This window comes from Thamnophis elegans, chromosome 9, assembly GCF_009769535.1.
Source record: "Thamnophis elegans isolate rThaEle1 chromosome 9, rThaEle1.pri, whole genome shotgun sequence".
Taxonomy (NCBI): Eukaryota; Metazoa; Chordata; class Lepidosauria; order Squamata; family Colubridae; genus Thamnophis; species Thamnophis elegans.
The window spans coordinates 29672043-29688520 of record NC_045549.1 but is presented as its reverse complement, the minus strand read 5'-3'; the positions used below and the strand labels follow the sequence as shown (position 1 = coordinate 29688520).

The 16478-nt window shown below is 37.9% G+C and overlaps 1 protein-coding gene across 1 annotated transcript in view; it reads left to right on the top strand.

Annotated features, from left to right (window-relative positions):
* Positions 1–16478, top strand: part of ARHGAP10 (Rho GTPase activating protein 10) — a 107670-nt gene that overhangs the window by 49406 nt on the left and 41786 nt on the right. Inside the window, 8 exon segments of the mRNA XM_032224074.1 lie at positions 923–988; positions 5174–5212; positions 5215–5251; positions 10930–10985; positions 10988–11029; positions 11866–11922; positions 14333–14389; positions 14392–14437. Of these exon segments, the coding sequence (XP_032079965.1) occupies positions 923–988; positions 5174–5212; positions 5215–5251; positions 10930–10985; positions 10988–11029; positions 11866–11922; positions 14333–14389; positions 14392–14437 (400 nt within the window).

Sequence of the window (16478 nt, the reverse complement as noted above, 5' to 3'; positions counted from 1 at the left end):
ATTTGTTAAATGAGACATTTGTTAGGTGAATTTTGCCCCATTTTATGACCTTTTTGCCAAATTTGTTATATGAATTATTGCAGTTGTTAAGTTAGTTACATGGTTATTAAGTGAATCTGGCTTTCCGATTGACTTTGCTTGTCAGAAGCTTGTAAAAGGGGGTCACATGATCACAGGACACTGCAACTATTATAAATGTGATTCGGTTGTCAAGCATCCAAATTTTGATCATATGACCATGGGGATGCTGCAATGGTTGCAAGTGTGAAAAATGGTCATAAGTCCCTTTTTTAAGTATCTTTGTAACTTTGAACAGTCACTAAATGAACTGTTGTAAGTTGATGACTACCTGTACTGTTTCCAGCTATGAGATAAAAAAACTCATTTGAAATAAAATTGTGTTCCAATTTATTCTACACTAGCTTCAGGCTGTGTTTTAGAAAAAGCTCTGATGTCCCCTCCATTTGATTCAGGATTGAAATCTAAATCTATTTAAATTTCAGTTCATAATTTTGAGGTTCCACTAAATATCAATGGAAATGTTGTTGTTGTTTAATATAGCAGGATAAAAGTGCAAAGATAGTACCTTTTGGATAAGTGCTCATTAATGAAGAATATTTTGTTTTTTATGCACATTTCAACTTTCTTTTCAAAGTAATATTTTTATTTTGTGACACAGCTAGGTATATATAAACAGAGGGAGAAAACAAGTGGATGGGGCTGTTTGTATAATAAACCCTATGCCCATATGTTGGGTTAAAGATATGCTTTTAAAAGTTTTCCTCCGCTTCAATGATAAAAGTGAAAAAAGCTATTGTTTGAATAGCTATAGCTACAAGTATTTATATAGGTGATCTTTTATTGTAACATGGAACATATTTCATTAGATCTGAAATTTCTTCAATTTTTTTTGTCTTCTTAGGTGTGCAGCTAGATAAGATTGGATTCACAATTCTCAGAAAATGCATTAGTGCTATTGAAAAAAGAGGTAAAGACAAGGATTCGTGGATTGAACAGAAAGAAATAATTTTCATCTTGGTTATAATGAATCTTCCAATATTCATGCCGGGGATGGGGGTGAGGGGACAGAGTGGAAAAGTGGGATGTATCTTTCTTTCATGATGACCGAGAGGGAAGGAGATTAGGTTTCCTTTTTTTGCAGCAATCCTGCTCAAAATCATGGGATTCTTGGGAGGAAGGAAGAAGTCTTGTAATATCCTCTTTTCTCCAGCACTTTTGAACAGGCACGGTGGCAGAGAAAGAACCCAAAGCCTTCAGACTGTTTGGGGGAAGGGGGGATTTTGCTTCCCCCTTCCTCTCAGCAACGTTGTTTGCAGATCATGCTTTTCTCTTTTTAAAAAAGCAGACTTCACAGAGTTGCTGACTTACATGCATATTTTATACAAATATTTTACACAACTGGAATAGACCATTCATCTTGTTACCATTGCCATCTGTGTATCAGAGCAAAGGGAGTCACGCTGTCCACCTATGAAATGAACATAAACGTATGAAAAGATGACTTGGGAAAGAGACAAAATAGCATTTTGCAGAATTGCACATAACATTCCAATATATTCCTCTCCTGAGAATTCATAGTTACACTTCCCATATATTTGTTTAAAAGCTTGTATGCATTTTCTGCACTTGTTATAATAATTCATTGCTGGAAAGATAGATGGCAGCAGTAAGCTATCATTCCTTGAAGAATCTACAGCAAGATTTGCACTAGTGAGGAATTGAAAGGAACATAATAAAAATCTTGAAACTGCTTTTGGAAATAGCTCTACAAGATAACCAAGGACTGTCATAAGCATTAAAATATTCGTTCTACAAAATATGTTATTACAATTAGAGTTGAGCTTTTGTGACTTTCTAGGACAGTAGTTTGTATCTTATCAACCATTGGCCATCGTATAGGAAAATTGGGAAGTCTAATAACTGAATGGCTATAGCTTGGTTTTGCTGCTTTAGGAGAATGTAGCAGTAAATTTGAGTTGATCATCTAAATCATATTCACATAGAAGCTTTACATCTAGGAAATGCCAGTACTATTTGGGAGCATACAAGATTCTTTAAATAACAAATAATGTTATGTTGATGAGATCAACCAAAATCTGTAATATATTGTTGCTTATTTTTTTACATTTTTTATTTATTCAAAAGATTAAAATACATAACCCAAAAGAAAAAAAATTAACAGAGACAAAAGAGCTAGATATTTAAAAAGTGAAGTAAAATATGTAAATTAAAATAAAGGAGAAAAACATGTATTCTCTGTTACCTATTATTGCTTATTTCCACTAAGAATTCTGACTATCATCAGGTCAGTAGTTGACTTTATTAGTATTCAACCTTTTTACCATATCTTCACATTTTCAAATGTTTGAAGCTGTGGTATACTGAGATTCGCAGTCAAAGTGGATTCAATAATGTCAACAATATTGTCTCAATTGCTTACCAATACCTGAGTGATAGTGAGTAACTTGAGTGATAGTGAGTAATGGATCATGTCCAGGATATTGTGTTGTACTTGCAGTGGAAATCACCAGAAATTAAGAATTTTTTATTTTTAATATGTTGTTCTCCTAAGGGTTCTCCTAAAGGAAACAATGTAACACTAGCACCTGCCCAGGACACAGAAACAAGGAGACCTTTGATGTTGTCATTGACTTAGGAGAAATAGCAGTTCTGTCCCTTTAAGAGTAGAATATGTTAGTGTGAATAACAGCAAATAATAATGGACGATCATATTAATAGCTAGAGGTTTTAGTGTCTAAAATGGTGCTTTAGCATGTAACATCTTGAAGGATTAGGTGTTTTTGGGGGGAGCTAGGAAAGGCAAAGGGAGGTAATACAGTGAGGAAATCGTTATTTCTGCAGTGGTTAAACTATCTTACCATGTGTTAATAATTTGTGTCTGCTGCACTGTCTCCCAACCAGCAGTATACTGTATTTTCTGGGAGAGTCTCCAGGGATTTAATTTTGATTGTTTTCAGTTGCCTAGATTCTGAAAAGGAATAAACAAAGTAATACTTTTTGCTGTTGGTCTTAGCTGCATTGAATTGTTAGAAAATGGAAAAGCAGAAATTATATATTTTACAGAAACATCATGAAGAGATGAAGTATAGGAAGTTTCAGTTACTTTAGACAGAAACAGACATTTGGAAATCTCATCGTCCTTTTTTTAGTTTGCATTACCATTCTATATGATTATAGCTGCAAGGAAATATTTTTATAGTTCAGTTCTCTGCAACAGACAGGGGTCAACCTTTTGAGTGACTAGGGCTTCACATATACTTTGGCCGAGGAAATTGAAGGCTGCAAAGCAGTGGGAGGAAAATATGGGTGAAGCTGGGATTTGGACAAAGTTTTATTTTCAAGAGCCGTGGTAGCCCTGTGATTAGAATGCAGTATTTCAGACAATTCTGCCGACTGCTAGCTGTTTGATTTTGACCAGCTCAAGATTGACTCACTTCCATCCTTCCGAGATTGATAAAATGAGAAGCCAGATTGTTGGGGGCAATCTGCTGGCTCTATAAATCGCATAGAGAGGACCCTGTAAAGACACTGTGAAGCGGAATATAAGTCTAAAGGCTATTGCTATTATAATTGTTCTTTTAAAGCTGATATTTTTTAAAATGTGAGGGAAAATATGTGTTCAGTTATCAATAGTTCTGCTCAGAAAAGGTTTTGCAGGATAAACGTGAACAGGGTTGTATGTGGTCCCCCTGGTGTACAAGATTTGGTTGGCAAGTCCGTTTAGTGCAGCCCATGCACTTATTCCTCCTTCCTCCTATTATTAAGAATAAAGATTCATTAGGCTGCCCCAAGGGTGGTGTTGATTTTATGTTCTTTTTAGATTATGTGCCTGGAAAATGAACTGCTTTGGATATAAAGCTACCTTATTTTCTAAATATAGCAAAGATTTCTGTTGCCACAACCAAATCTCTAGCAATGAACTCTTTGCCTTTGAAAGGAGAGAAAGAGCTTCAAAGTAACATGTTTCATAAGTTTTCAGGGACAAAAATAATTAAGGTTTATATGAAATAATTTTATTTCTTTTCATAACTCTAAAAGTGTTTAACTTTTCTATTATCTTATTAAAATAAACTTTTTTATGTACAAGAAATTAAAGTTTGTTAAATTCCTTGATAATTGTATTTTAGGAGTGTTAAATTACTTTGAAATTATGAGACCTATGTCACTATTATTAGCAGTTCCATGTTATAAAACTAACTGAAAAAGCTGAAAATATAAATACTGCAATTATTATAACTGGTTGAAAAGAAGCGAGCATGGATAATTGCTTTGGCAATACCAAGGGATAGTAGAATGGAAGACCAAATGTTGCAGATCATCACAAAGTATCAATATCCGAAAACTGAAGTTGAAAGATTATGGCATAAACCGGTCATGATGGTCCCAGTAGTTATTGGCACACTAGGTGCCATACCCAAACAATCTTGGGCACATTGACAAAATTTCTATCTGTCTTTTACAAATGCTACACTAGGACTACACATATACTACATTGATGGATTATGACATCCTGCACCTAGACTATTGGAAGAAGTAAATGTGTAGGAAGGCCAACGCCAGCTAAAGAACCGCCAGCTGTGATTTCATGTTGTATACATACAGTGACAACAGCAACTACAATGCTCTTCATATGCAAGATGTAATTGAGGTTTCACTGGTTAGGTAATGCCTTATGTTTGAGAGTATCTTCTAGATTAATATTTATTTTCTTAGGTCTAATAAAGATCTTAAATTGTCATAATTTAAATTATGGACTAACCAGGGAGAAAAATATTGTACCTATCTTAAACGGTATATTGAACTAAAAGTGTTTGCATGGATGCATGGATGCATTTGAATTCTTCAAAGATTTCATCATCATGTTATCTTAGCTCTCATATTCAGTTATACTTAATAGATTAAAAAAAACCCTACACTGTATAGGATTTTGTCTCCGCAGTAGCCAAAAAGATGTTTATGCGAAGCTTTATGCATTCTTCCGTTCCTAGAAGCTAATTCTCAAACAGTTTTTAGTTGTCAATGGATTAATTGTTTTAAATCTATTCATCATTCCCAAACCAGATAAATGCTTATAATAAATATGACTTATTTATGTTTAATAACTTTTATTAATTCTTTTGTGTCTCTATAGGTATAAATGATCAAGGACTGTATAGAGTTGTAGGGGTGAGTTCAAAGTCCAGAGACTACTGAATTTGTTGATGGGTATGCTCATTTTTAAAATCTGCTTCTATCATTATATATATGCATAGTTCCTTTTTTATTTCCCCCCCCCCCATTTTAGTTTTCTCTTTAAATCATGTCAAGATGTGAAAGCAACATTATTTGGGGCAATAGGCTTTTTAAATGGATGCTGAGAGGTCATAATTTAATACAAAGCTTAAGATTTCCATTATGTCCTTTTAATTCACCAGTTAAAAAAAATATCTGAAAATATATGAAAATCTGAAAGATTTAAGCTATTTAGAGATTTCTCCTTAATTATGAGAGGACAAAATTTTGATGGAATGAAAACAGTACATTTAGATATTTTTAAAGTAGATAAAACAATATTTTAAACATATTGAAATTTGTCTCATTTCAGTGCAAATGTATTTAAATGTACATTGTGTTAATCCTTATTTTGAGTTCTAGTGATTTTTCTAGGAAATTATAGATTATCATCCCTTTGATAAAAATTTCATTTAATTCTGACAACAAATATAACTATCATTCTTCCTATTGTTAGAGTGAAATTATTATCTAACCACATCGTAGTAGTCAACACTGCAAATTTTCAGATTTCTTGTGCACAATTTTTGGCAGTACATGCAATCAGATCAGACTACCTGGATTACTTGAGCTTTCCATGTCTTCTAAACCTGTCATTTGATAGAATCACTGGTCTGACTCTCAACGATTCATTGATATTCAGAGAAGCTAGTTTGCAACAGGCTCCTCTCCAGGAGCATGTAGCTCCATCTGTGCTGATAACACAGTGTTCTTTGGCAGATAAAACTAGAGGAAACTAGCAAATGAATTCATCTCATTACCCCAGACATTATGTGGATGGCAAGTACTTTATTTTACTGTATGCGCTGCTGTCAAATCCTTGCCACTTGTATGATGCTGACTGTCTCTGCTGAAAATATGACAGATATTATACAGTGTACTGTCTTTTTTTCCGTATTAATTTGGCAAGATGATCAGCTAATTATTAATTAACTATCTTTAATTGCTATTGGCAATTGCATTGAATTTAAGAAAGGTATATAGACCTCAATATTTCTTATAGCTTCAGAATTAGGAAGTAAAAGGAAAAGCTGTTGAGACAAAATGCATAAATCCTGTTATGAAAACCTGGTATTTTCATGAAACCCAATTTAATCTACTGTTTTGTTAGAGAAAAGTCATTCAAATAGTTTAAATTCAAATAGCTGAGAGCTGGTTAGTACAGTGGTTTAAGGCATTGGGAATGAAAATGGAAGACCATGAATTCAAGTCTCACCTTAGGCATAAAGTCAGCTGGGTGATCTTCGGTCAATCTCTCTCAGTCCTGGGAAGAAGGAAAAGGCAAATCACCTTCCAGGAAAAAAAAAAACTTCAGGAACTAATCCAGGCAATTACCAGGAATCGACACTGACTTGAAGTCACACACACAAGAATCATTTTACGCACATATTTTAGAATGTAATTTATTTCCTTGTATTTTGTTGCATATGTATCAAGTAGAAGCTTATTTTGGAGTTCTATTTTATAAATAATATTAGCCACTATCCTATGGCCTTTGTCTGAAATCCATGCTTCTTAGGTCGTTCATTTTTAAAGCTCGTTTTTTATGGAAAGAGAGGAAACCAAATCCTATTCTGACACTGCATCATGTTTCAGCACATTGTTCTGCCTTACAAAAACTTACCTGGATAGTTATGCAATCGTAAGAAAGATCTCATCTCCTACCTTAGCTTCCCTAAATTGTGAACCTCAGACTCATCAAATTTTCAAGAGGAAAGGAATGTTGTGAAAAATAAAAATAAAGTTAGGGATAGAAAACGTATAAAATGGACATGCATGTTTAAACAATTTATCTACTTGAAAAAGAATATTACAGTTACAAGAATTAAATGGATCTGGTTGTTAGATAAACACTGTAACATTCTTCATAACTATCCCTGTCATTGCATATGGGAGTTTTAAGCATGGATTACAACCTTGTCAGGAGCTTCTTACTGCTGAGAGCATTTTTTGTATTTATTTATTAAATTTATTTGCCACCCATCTCTCTGTGGGGCTACTCTGGGAAGCTTATGACAATACAAAAGCGGGGGGGGACGGACAAAAACATAAAAATAACAATAGTAAAGGAACAAAATCATAAAAGTAAACAATGGAAGTTCTGCAGCAAATGGAAGTTCTGTAGCAAAGAAGCAACTATAGAGAACATCTTGGCTGAAAATTCCATTCATTGCCAAAATCTTGCAAGATGAGAAACACCTTGACTGTTTTAGGTGGCTAAGATAGGTGTGATTCTCTAGGCTAGTCTAGTGTTTCACAGAATCTAATACACAGCGTAGTAAGAACATGCACTCTGACCTCCGGTCACTTAGTTGCCTAGTTTCAAGGCCTGATTTTTTAGAGTGGTTGTGAGGGAGCTGTATCAAATGTTAGACACTTTGTTAAGACAAAAACTATACTCTTCTTTTAAACTGTAAAGTGGCCTCACCTTAGTGTTGTGATTCATCAGCAGTCTTCTGTGAGTCTTTCAGGATGCAAGATTAATTATGCAGCTGGGACTCGTTAGGGGCATATTCTGGGGATAAAAGGACGGATGGTGCCACGCCCTAGTTGCAGGAGTCACGTTTCTTCATTCGTTCAACATTGATTATCAGTCGTGGTTTATGTAAGATACACTTGGAGAAGTGCTTTGTTTTCTGTAACCCTGATTCAAGGATACACTTGGAGAAGTGCATTGCGTTCTCCTGCCTGAAAAGCCTTCATTTCCGTAATTATGGAGCAGTTTATGGCTGAAAATAGACAAATGGCACAACAAATCGCGATGTTGTCGGACCAAATTAAACAGCTGCAGAGAGCTGCAAATCCCCCCCCCCCCCCCCAGCCAAGGAGGAAGTGCCCAGTAGTCATGCCAGATAAATAGATGGGAGTCTCGCCATGTTTGCCACGTTTTCTGGGACAATGCCAGCTGTTCCTGAGTTTGAGAGTGGAGGACTTTCCCACTGACCGGACGAAGGTGGGATTCATTATCAGTTTGCTCTCAGGCATAGCTGCCCGTTGGGCTACCCCCTTGTTAGTTCAGCAGAGCCCTTGTTGGATGACTTCCAGGGCTTTTGCCAGTACTTCAAACGGATGTTTGAAGATCCGATCAAGGGGGAAACATCTGCTAGAAGTCTAAAGTCACTGCAGCAGGGAAGTGGTTCATTGCAGGACTATGTGACTGAATTCAGGCTGCGTAGCCAGGATTCCACGTGGAATGAACCAGCTCTAATGGACACGTTCCAGGATGGATTGTCTGAGGCCTTGCAGGATGAACTGCGAGGGTGGACAGGCCACCGACGTTCGACGTGTTGGTCCACCTGTGCCTTCGGATAGACGCCCGGCTGCAGAAGCGAAGGCCTCACCGTGTATTCCAGGAGACCACCAGCATGCCGGTTCAGCAAGGGACTGCAGTGGACTGGGAGGAGCCCATAGAGTTGGGTGCTGTCAGACCTCGAGTGTCACGGACAGAGAGATGGACAGGCGATGTGCTGAGGGATTGTGCTTCTACTGTGGGGATCTTGGACACCTGGCAGGGAGTTGCCCCAAGAAGAACAGAAGGGTTGCACGGACTGCAGCCATCCCTCAGCAACGCACTATCATGTCGGACAACCAGCACATTGGTGCGGCCGTGGATACCTCGTTTGCACAAGATAGCGTGCGTTCGGGGTGTGTGGAGTCCCAGGGTGGAGGCTCTGCCGAGTAAAGTAGAGTAGAGAACTCTGACCCTGCGAACTCGCTTCCAACTCGGACTGTTCTGCCCGTTGCGCTGCCACTTGTCATCCCGTGAGCATGCAGTCTCTGATACGGAATGCGCAGCGGGTGACGACTGGGTGGAGCGACGAAAGTCGGAAGTGGGGCCGGCGTCCCCATGGACTTTGGAAGGGGATCTTTTGAAGTGTCGGGGCTGGCACTATGTTCCCGTACGGCACATCCGTCGACGGGTGCTCACACAGATTCATTGCGCGTCTGCGTCAAGACATTGGGGGTTTGTTTGGACATTGCGCCTGGCCTCCCATCAGTTTTGGTGGCCCCATCTGAAAAATGACGTCCGGAGGTGCGTGAAGTCATGTGCCCAGTGTCATTGGGCCAGGTCTACAGGAGAACTCCGCCGAGATTCCATCCTTTGTCGACTCCGGTCCCCGCAGCACTAGACTTTGTCTCTAGGTTCCCAGTGGGGTGCCAGTATCTTGGACCGTGTTCTGGGGGAGGCCGTCACCAACCCTTCTGGGCCGCACCCCGATCATCGAAACTGGGGGAAGGGCTCTGCGGGAGGGGGATTGCGTGGTGGCTCGGCAGGAGTCGGTAGAGCTGCTGTCAACCTCCGATGTTAGGGGGGTTGGTGGGTCGGCCTTGCAGAGGGTGGAGGACCCTGGACGGGGTGTCGACACCATGAAGGGCGGAAGGAAACATGGTGGCCACTGGATACTTAAGAGTTCCGATTCAAGGGGGCTATGCCTCAGAGGTTTGGGACTCATGAAAAAGGCACCACAGGAAATGGGTCCGGGTCATCTTGTGGACACGTCATTCCAACTGCATCCAGATTGTCGGAACCCGGGGAAAGGGCCCTGCGGTGGGGGATAGGTTGTGACTCAGCAGCAGTCTTCTGTGAGTCTTTCAGGATGCAAGATTAATTATGCAGCTAGGGCTCGTTAGGGGCATATTCTGGGGATAAAAAGATGGATGGTGCCACGCCTAGTTGCAGGAGTCAACGTTCTTTGGTTCGTTCAGCATTGATTGATCATCAGTCGTGGTTTATGTAAGATACACTTGGAGAAGTGCTTTGTTTTCTGTAACCCTGATCAAGGATACACTTCGAGAAGTGCATTGCGTTGTAAGAGTTTTTGTTTGGGATTCTGTTATCTCGTCAGAGACTGTATTTATGTTATTTTTGGGCTCACAGCCATTCTGAGCCGAGAACTGATAAAGAGAGTTCCTTTTAAGTTATTTGCCTGTCGTCTGTTTTAACGAGCGGAGAAGGGGGGACAGAAACACCTTAGTGTCTTTTTATCTACACTATTTGGATCTTAGTGTCTGGCCACTGAATCTTGGAATTTTATGCCTGCAAGAAAGTCATTTAAAAGAGATGTATCAATAATATCAATCAATATATATTAATTTCATTGACAAAATTTATTGCAACCATAGAGTCAAAACCATAGAGTCCACAAGAAGTCACTCTACAAACTAGTTGATTTCTGCAATCCTGTATCTTTTCCACACAAGGGAGCATTTAGCATTGTATATTAAATGTTTGACTTCAAAATGTTACTTTTTTAATTATTGCTTTCATTCTCTATTAATGAGTTGCCATGTGTCCCAGACATATAAGTATCTTTATACCCAAATATAATAGAACCCCATTCATAATGCAGAGAGACCACAATAGACAATAGGTGCAAGTTTGATTTTGAAATGATCTTTTCTGTACGTGTACAATTCTCCCACTACCTTCTGGTTTCTACTTCTCTATGCATAGAAGATAAGAAACAGAATCATACAGGAGTATGGCTTATTCTTTTCATTAACAGAATTTTATGATTTGATTTATTGATGCTTTCATAAGCTCAGTTATACTGTATAGTTGTCTGGAATCTAAATTATAACTGATCAAGGTACCTGCTTGTGTTTATTTTCTAGATGCAAAACATGTGATGAAGTTGATTTGGAAAGTAATACAGAATGGGAAGTGAAGACAATACAAGTACAGTGAAACAATACTTAAGGTACGATTAAATATGTTATATTCTGTAATTTCATTGAAACTATAATAGATTGTGAATATCACATTTTTTTGAACAATTCAAATGTAAACAATTTTAGGAAGCATGTAGAATATTATTTTCTGGAATTCTTTACAGTCCTTTAAAATCTGTTCCATGTCCAGATGACCTGAAATGACCTGGGAGGAAATTTAGACTGGAGGGAGGGATCAGCAACAGTCAAGCTGCTGCACAGTTGCCCTTTCTGTAGCAATGCATGGGTACATTTTTCTTTATAGCCTCAGCTGATTTATTGATACAATATTTCTTTTGGCTTATTCTGCCACCCTCAGTTTGTCCTGTCCTGTGATTGGAGAGTTGTACTGCTAATGGATAGGTTAATGGTTAAGCTCCTTTACTTAACTTTCTTTTCAACAGTACTTCGGTTTAAAAAGAAAAAGAAGTGGATTGTAATTTTCAGAGTGCAATCTGTGGAAATAGTCACAACAAACTTTTATGTTTGAAAACAAAATACATCCTTTAAAGAATTGATTGGTCTCTGTATGGTAATCCATACCTTTATATTTCCTGGCTGTGGTGGTAGAAACTCCAAGGTTTTCCTCATATGCAATATGGAATACAACCCAGGATAAATATTTTATGGAATGATGATTCCTCCCCCCCCCGCCCAGTTCTTCTAAAAGGCATCCTAAGTAGAAAGTAAACGAAGTAAACAATGCAAAATTAAAAGGAATACATTCTAGTATGATAAATATATAGTCCCCCTTTTTTAGAATGTTTGTATTTAAAGTTGATTGTAAAGTTAATGATCTCCCCCCCCTTAATTATTTCCAATGTTTTTCTTTAACAGAAGCCTGCCAAGAACCCTGAATGACGTATGATTTACATGGAGAGTTCATCACTCCTGCTAGTAAATATATGACTTACAGATTTTATCTCTTTTAAAATAATAATTATTGGAAATCAGGGAATCCAGTTAGGAAACTTAATAGTCAAAAACTTTTCTAAAAACCATCATATATTTCTGGTCCTCCTACAAATGCATACAGTATTCAGAATGTTAAAAACTTTCTACGCAGTACAAAACCTCACTGCAAACTATTATACAATCTATATATTCTAATTCAGTGACGTGCGGTGAGGTTTATGGCTGGTGAGGCAAGCGGGCCCTGCCGCCCCAGCGCTATGTCCGACATACAGGCGTCCCGCCTCTATGTCGAACATAGCGCTGGGACGTTCAAGGGAGCAGAGCGGGCAAGATCGCCTGCCCGGCTTCGTGCGCTTGTACCAAGATAACGCACTCTGTGACAACACCCGGGCGATTCTGTGCACCCTACTGCCCAAACATTACCTCCCTGTAAGGGGGCTGTAAGCAATTGGGAGGATGGGGGGGGACACGCTTAACACTGGATCGCGCAGAGGGTCTGGGGTGGGGTGTGTGCGCACCGTCCATCCAGAGGGAAGACCCACTAGGATTGCAAAAGGAGGCGACAGGATGGAGGAGGAGGAAGAGTGGGGAAGGGGCGTCGGAGGGGGGACTAGAAGTTGGATCCCTCTGCGCGTTTCTCTGAACGCGGCGCCGTCTGTTTCTCGGCATCCTCCCCCGCTGGGAATGGTCACTTCGGTTGACGGGGGAGGAGGGGAGGGACGGGACAGGTAACCAGGTGGACCAAAATGAAAGCTTTCTTGAAAGCAGGCAAAAGCCGCTCTGCCACCTCGGCGCTATGTCCGACATAGTGGTGGGAATCCCCAATGGATGACTCTACTTAACTGTTTAAAAAAGCCTCTAAAAAAAACCACCCTCTACAGGAGGAGGCAAGGGAACCAAGTGCCTCATCTACATAAGGAATTAACTCTTGCTTAACTCTGCTCAAGTGATCATAAAGATAGACTAAATGAGGCACATGGTTCTCCCGCCTCCTCCTGTAGAGGGCACTTTTTAAGAGGCTTTTTTAAACAGTTAAGCACTAAGCAGAGTCAACCACTGTGACTCTGGCAGCAACTACCTCAGCCTTTTTCCTTTTACATTTTTCTTTTCTTTTCATGATAACAGTGGTGAGGCCCTGCCTCCCCTGACTGCACGTCACTGTTCTAATTCATATATAAACTAAGTGTATTGGGCTAAATGCAAGGATGTTGCAATATAATAAACACGTATTAGCATCTTATGAAAAAATATGAAATGCGCAATGAGAAATCTCCCAGAATGTAATGTAGTTAAATTACATAGAAGCTGGAACTTTGTGTTAAGAATCATTCAAAAAGACTACCAACAAATCCATATTTAACTAAAGAAGAATTATTTTATGATTCCGTTTCCCCTGTCCCCCTCCCCCATCCAAAAAGCCGTATTGTACTGTATTGGGGAGTGGGGGGAGCTGCCCTAGATATTGATTGGCTGATTGTATTGTTAACATGAAATGCTCAATTACAATACTCAAAATATTTAAACCTACCTTTTATGAGAGAAGCAAATATTATCAGTTTCCCTATGTCCTATAACTATTTTGAAGGGAAGCCTAAAGAGGTTTATGACTTAAAGAAGCAGTAGTCAGCTAGCAGCAAGGAAGGGAGCAGAATATGTATGGTTTGAAAGAGAAAGGACCTGAAGCACGATATTGGAGGATATGAAGAAAGAAAGATCTGTAAAAGCAAGGATTTATAAAAGGCAGATTTGAAGGACTCTCTTAGCATTTAACCTTGTAGATGCTTGGAGGAAAGAAGGTAAAAGAGATAATGATACTAAAGGATATGGGAGATAAATGGTTGGAGTGGATAGTGTGTATTTATTTAATTTCAAGATATTTATTCACCATTTTATTTTATTTTTTATTTTAATACTGCTTGTTTCACTATCAAGTGACTCTTGCTACCTAATTGTTTACAAATCTACATAGGTTTAGCAATTCTCATTTTTTACCATATTTGTTCATCATTTCATTTCCATTATTCCCCATGTAGGGAATGTGACATGTCTGTATTATCTCAGTGTAATGCACTTCAGCAAATTGTTTAAATATTATAATCAGGGTGGTTTTCAGGAAATAAAACTGATGTTTGATTGTATATTAAGGAAGGTCATATACAAGGCCAAGAGAATAAAAGTTACCCTCTTAAGATAAATGTTCTATAGCTAGCAACTTTAATATAGTGCTGAAGTTTCCTAGCATCCGGGGAGATTGAAAAGTGTCAAAAAGGATTTACCTTCGTATTTTTAAATATACACAGGTAGCAAAAAGAAAATTAAATGTTTATACGTAATTTTCAGCATAGGTTGCGCCAAGTGCATAATATGAATTATTGTTTTTTCTTTTATTTAGAAAGTGGTAGCCCTGAATCCCGTTTTAAAGTTATCCATTCCTTGGTTCATAAACTTCCAGAAAGAACAAAGAAATGCTTGATATTGTTGTGAAACACTTAGCAAAGTAAGCCTCTTGTATTGTACTTCGATGTTTACATTTTTTTCTTTGCAGTTCCTGAAAACTGATTATGTTCGGAAATGTATTTTTATATTTCATATAACAGCAAAAACAAATGTTTGCTTTTTGCCTTGTAGTATAATGTATATCTGTTTTAGAAAATGTAATCTGGATGATTTAATATATGATATATTAGATAGATAGATAGATAGATAGATAGATAGATAGATAGATAGATAGATAGATAGATAGATAGATAGATAATTATCTATATCTACCGTCCGTCCGTCCATCCATCCATCCATCCATCCATCCATCCATCCATCCATCCATCCATCCATCCATCCATCCATCTATCTATCTATCTATCTATCTATCTATCTATCTATCTATCATCTAATAGTTGCCCACTCTTACTGGTAAGCACTGTTAATGCAGATGAAAATATTAAATAATAGCTGAAATAATAAGAGGCAGTAGAGAAAGAAAAGAAACATTGCCAAATTGTTGTCATTTATACCAATATTCATTTTGCATACCTCTCCATACCTCAATGTACATCTGTCATGCTGGTAATTTAGTTTGTGTTCATTCTGTTTATTCAGCATTGGTAACCCTTTTTTTCTTGTTTTACAACATATATCTTAGCTTGATTTTCAGTATTTTAATTTTTAGATTGGTGCATCTCGTTATCTGATTTATGTAATTACATTGCAAATCATTGACATACTCGAAACAACACAACATGGTCTTCATGCAAAAATATATACAATGCACACAAACAACACATATTGATATCCAAAAATAACACTGTTCTAATGATAACACAAGCATTTCCTTATATAATTATTGCCTAAAAAGCTAAGGAAAGATCATGTATCTATGTCTAATTTCTGCTCACAGTTGAACCATTTTGCTAAGCATTTTGTTTATTCTTATACATGGTTACATTCTATTGAGTAAACTGCTCTCACTTTACTCAGCAACAGACATTCAGCTCAATGTTCAGATATTTTCAGTACTTTCTTTGACTACATTCTTGGGATTATGTTTTTGGGGGGCTATATACATTATTCAATATCTTTTTATTTTATTTTGTACGGCTTTATTCTCTTAAACAGTTCCGTTTACCTCTTCCATATAGATTCCATATTTTTTGTTCTGAATCTTTTTCATACAGAAATTGTACTTCCTATGAACATTCTTTTTTAAAAAAAATTCATTTCTTTCCTTTTCTTCCACGCCTATTTTACTCATATGTGCCATTGAAAATGCGATCTGTATCATGGGCATGCTTAATTAATTTAAAGTACTTTTATGGCATAGTATCAGGTATATTTTGGTAACATCTTTCCAGAATTGAACCTGTTTATCAAGCCACATATCTAGGGACCCCCTGTTGAGAATAGCCCTGTCTTCACAAAAGCACATGGTGGCTGATCTAAGTGGCAGTTTTTTTCCATGATAGTAGAATACAAAGCTGGCTGAGGAATTCTGGGAGTTGAAGTCCACAAGTCTTCAATGGCCAAGGTTGGAGACCCCTGGTTCAGACTATTTGGAGATTGAAGCACACCATAAATAAACCTCATTTTTTTTTGTAAACCTCACATAGAATCACCACCATCATTTCTTTATCATTGGAATTAGTACTGCTGCACCACTCAAAACCTTATCAGGTGAATCTCAGACAAGAAATTCCTTCTTTCCACTCAACTGTGTCTGTTGGTATGCACCAGTTTTTCTCACTGTTTCTATTCTAGCCATGTTATTACAAATAGATCTGGAATCCACATCCAAATATCCATAGCGACTATATCCAGGGAATAGCCAGTGAGTTAGAAAACAGACTGGCATCACATGGTTATCTCTGTTCTTATATTCAATCCGGTGCTCCTGTCATTTATTCCACAACCATTTTCATAATCACTTCTTGCTCTCTCAGATTCTTCCCCAATTACATAATTTTGACTAGAAAGTCCATAGGGCAACTTCAGCAAAACTCCAGTGGTAAAGTAGCTGTCCAATTAAATCTGCTCTGCCAATCAGT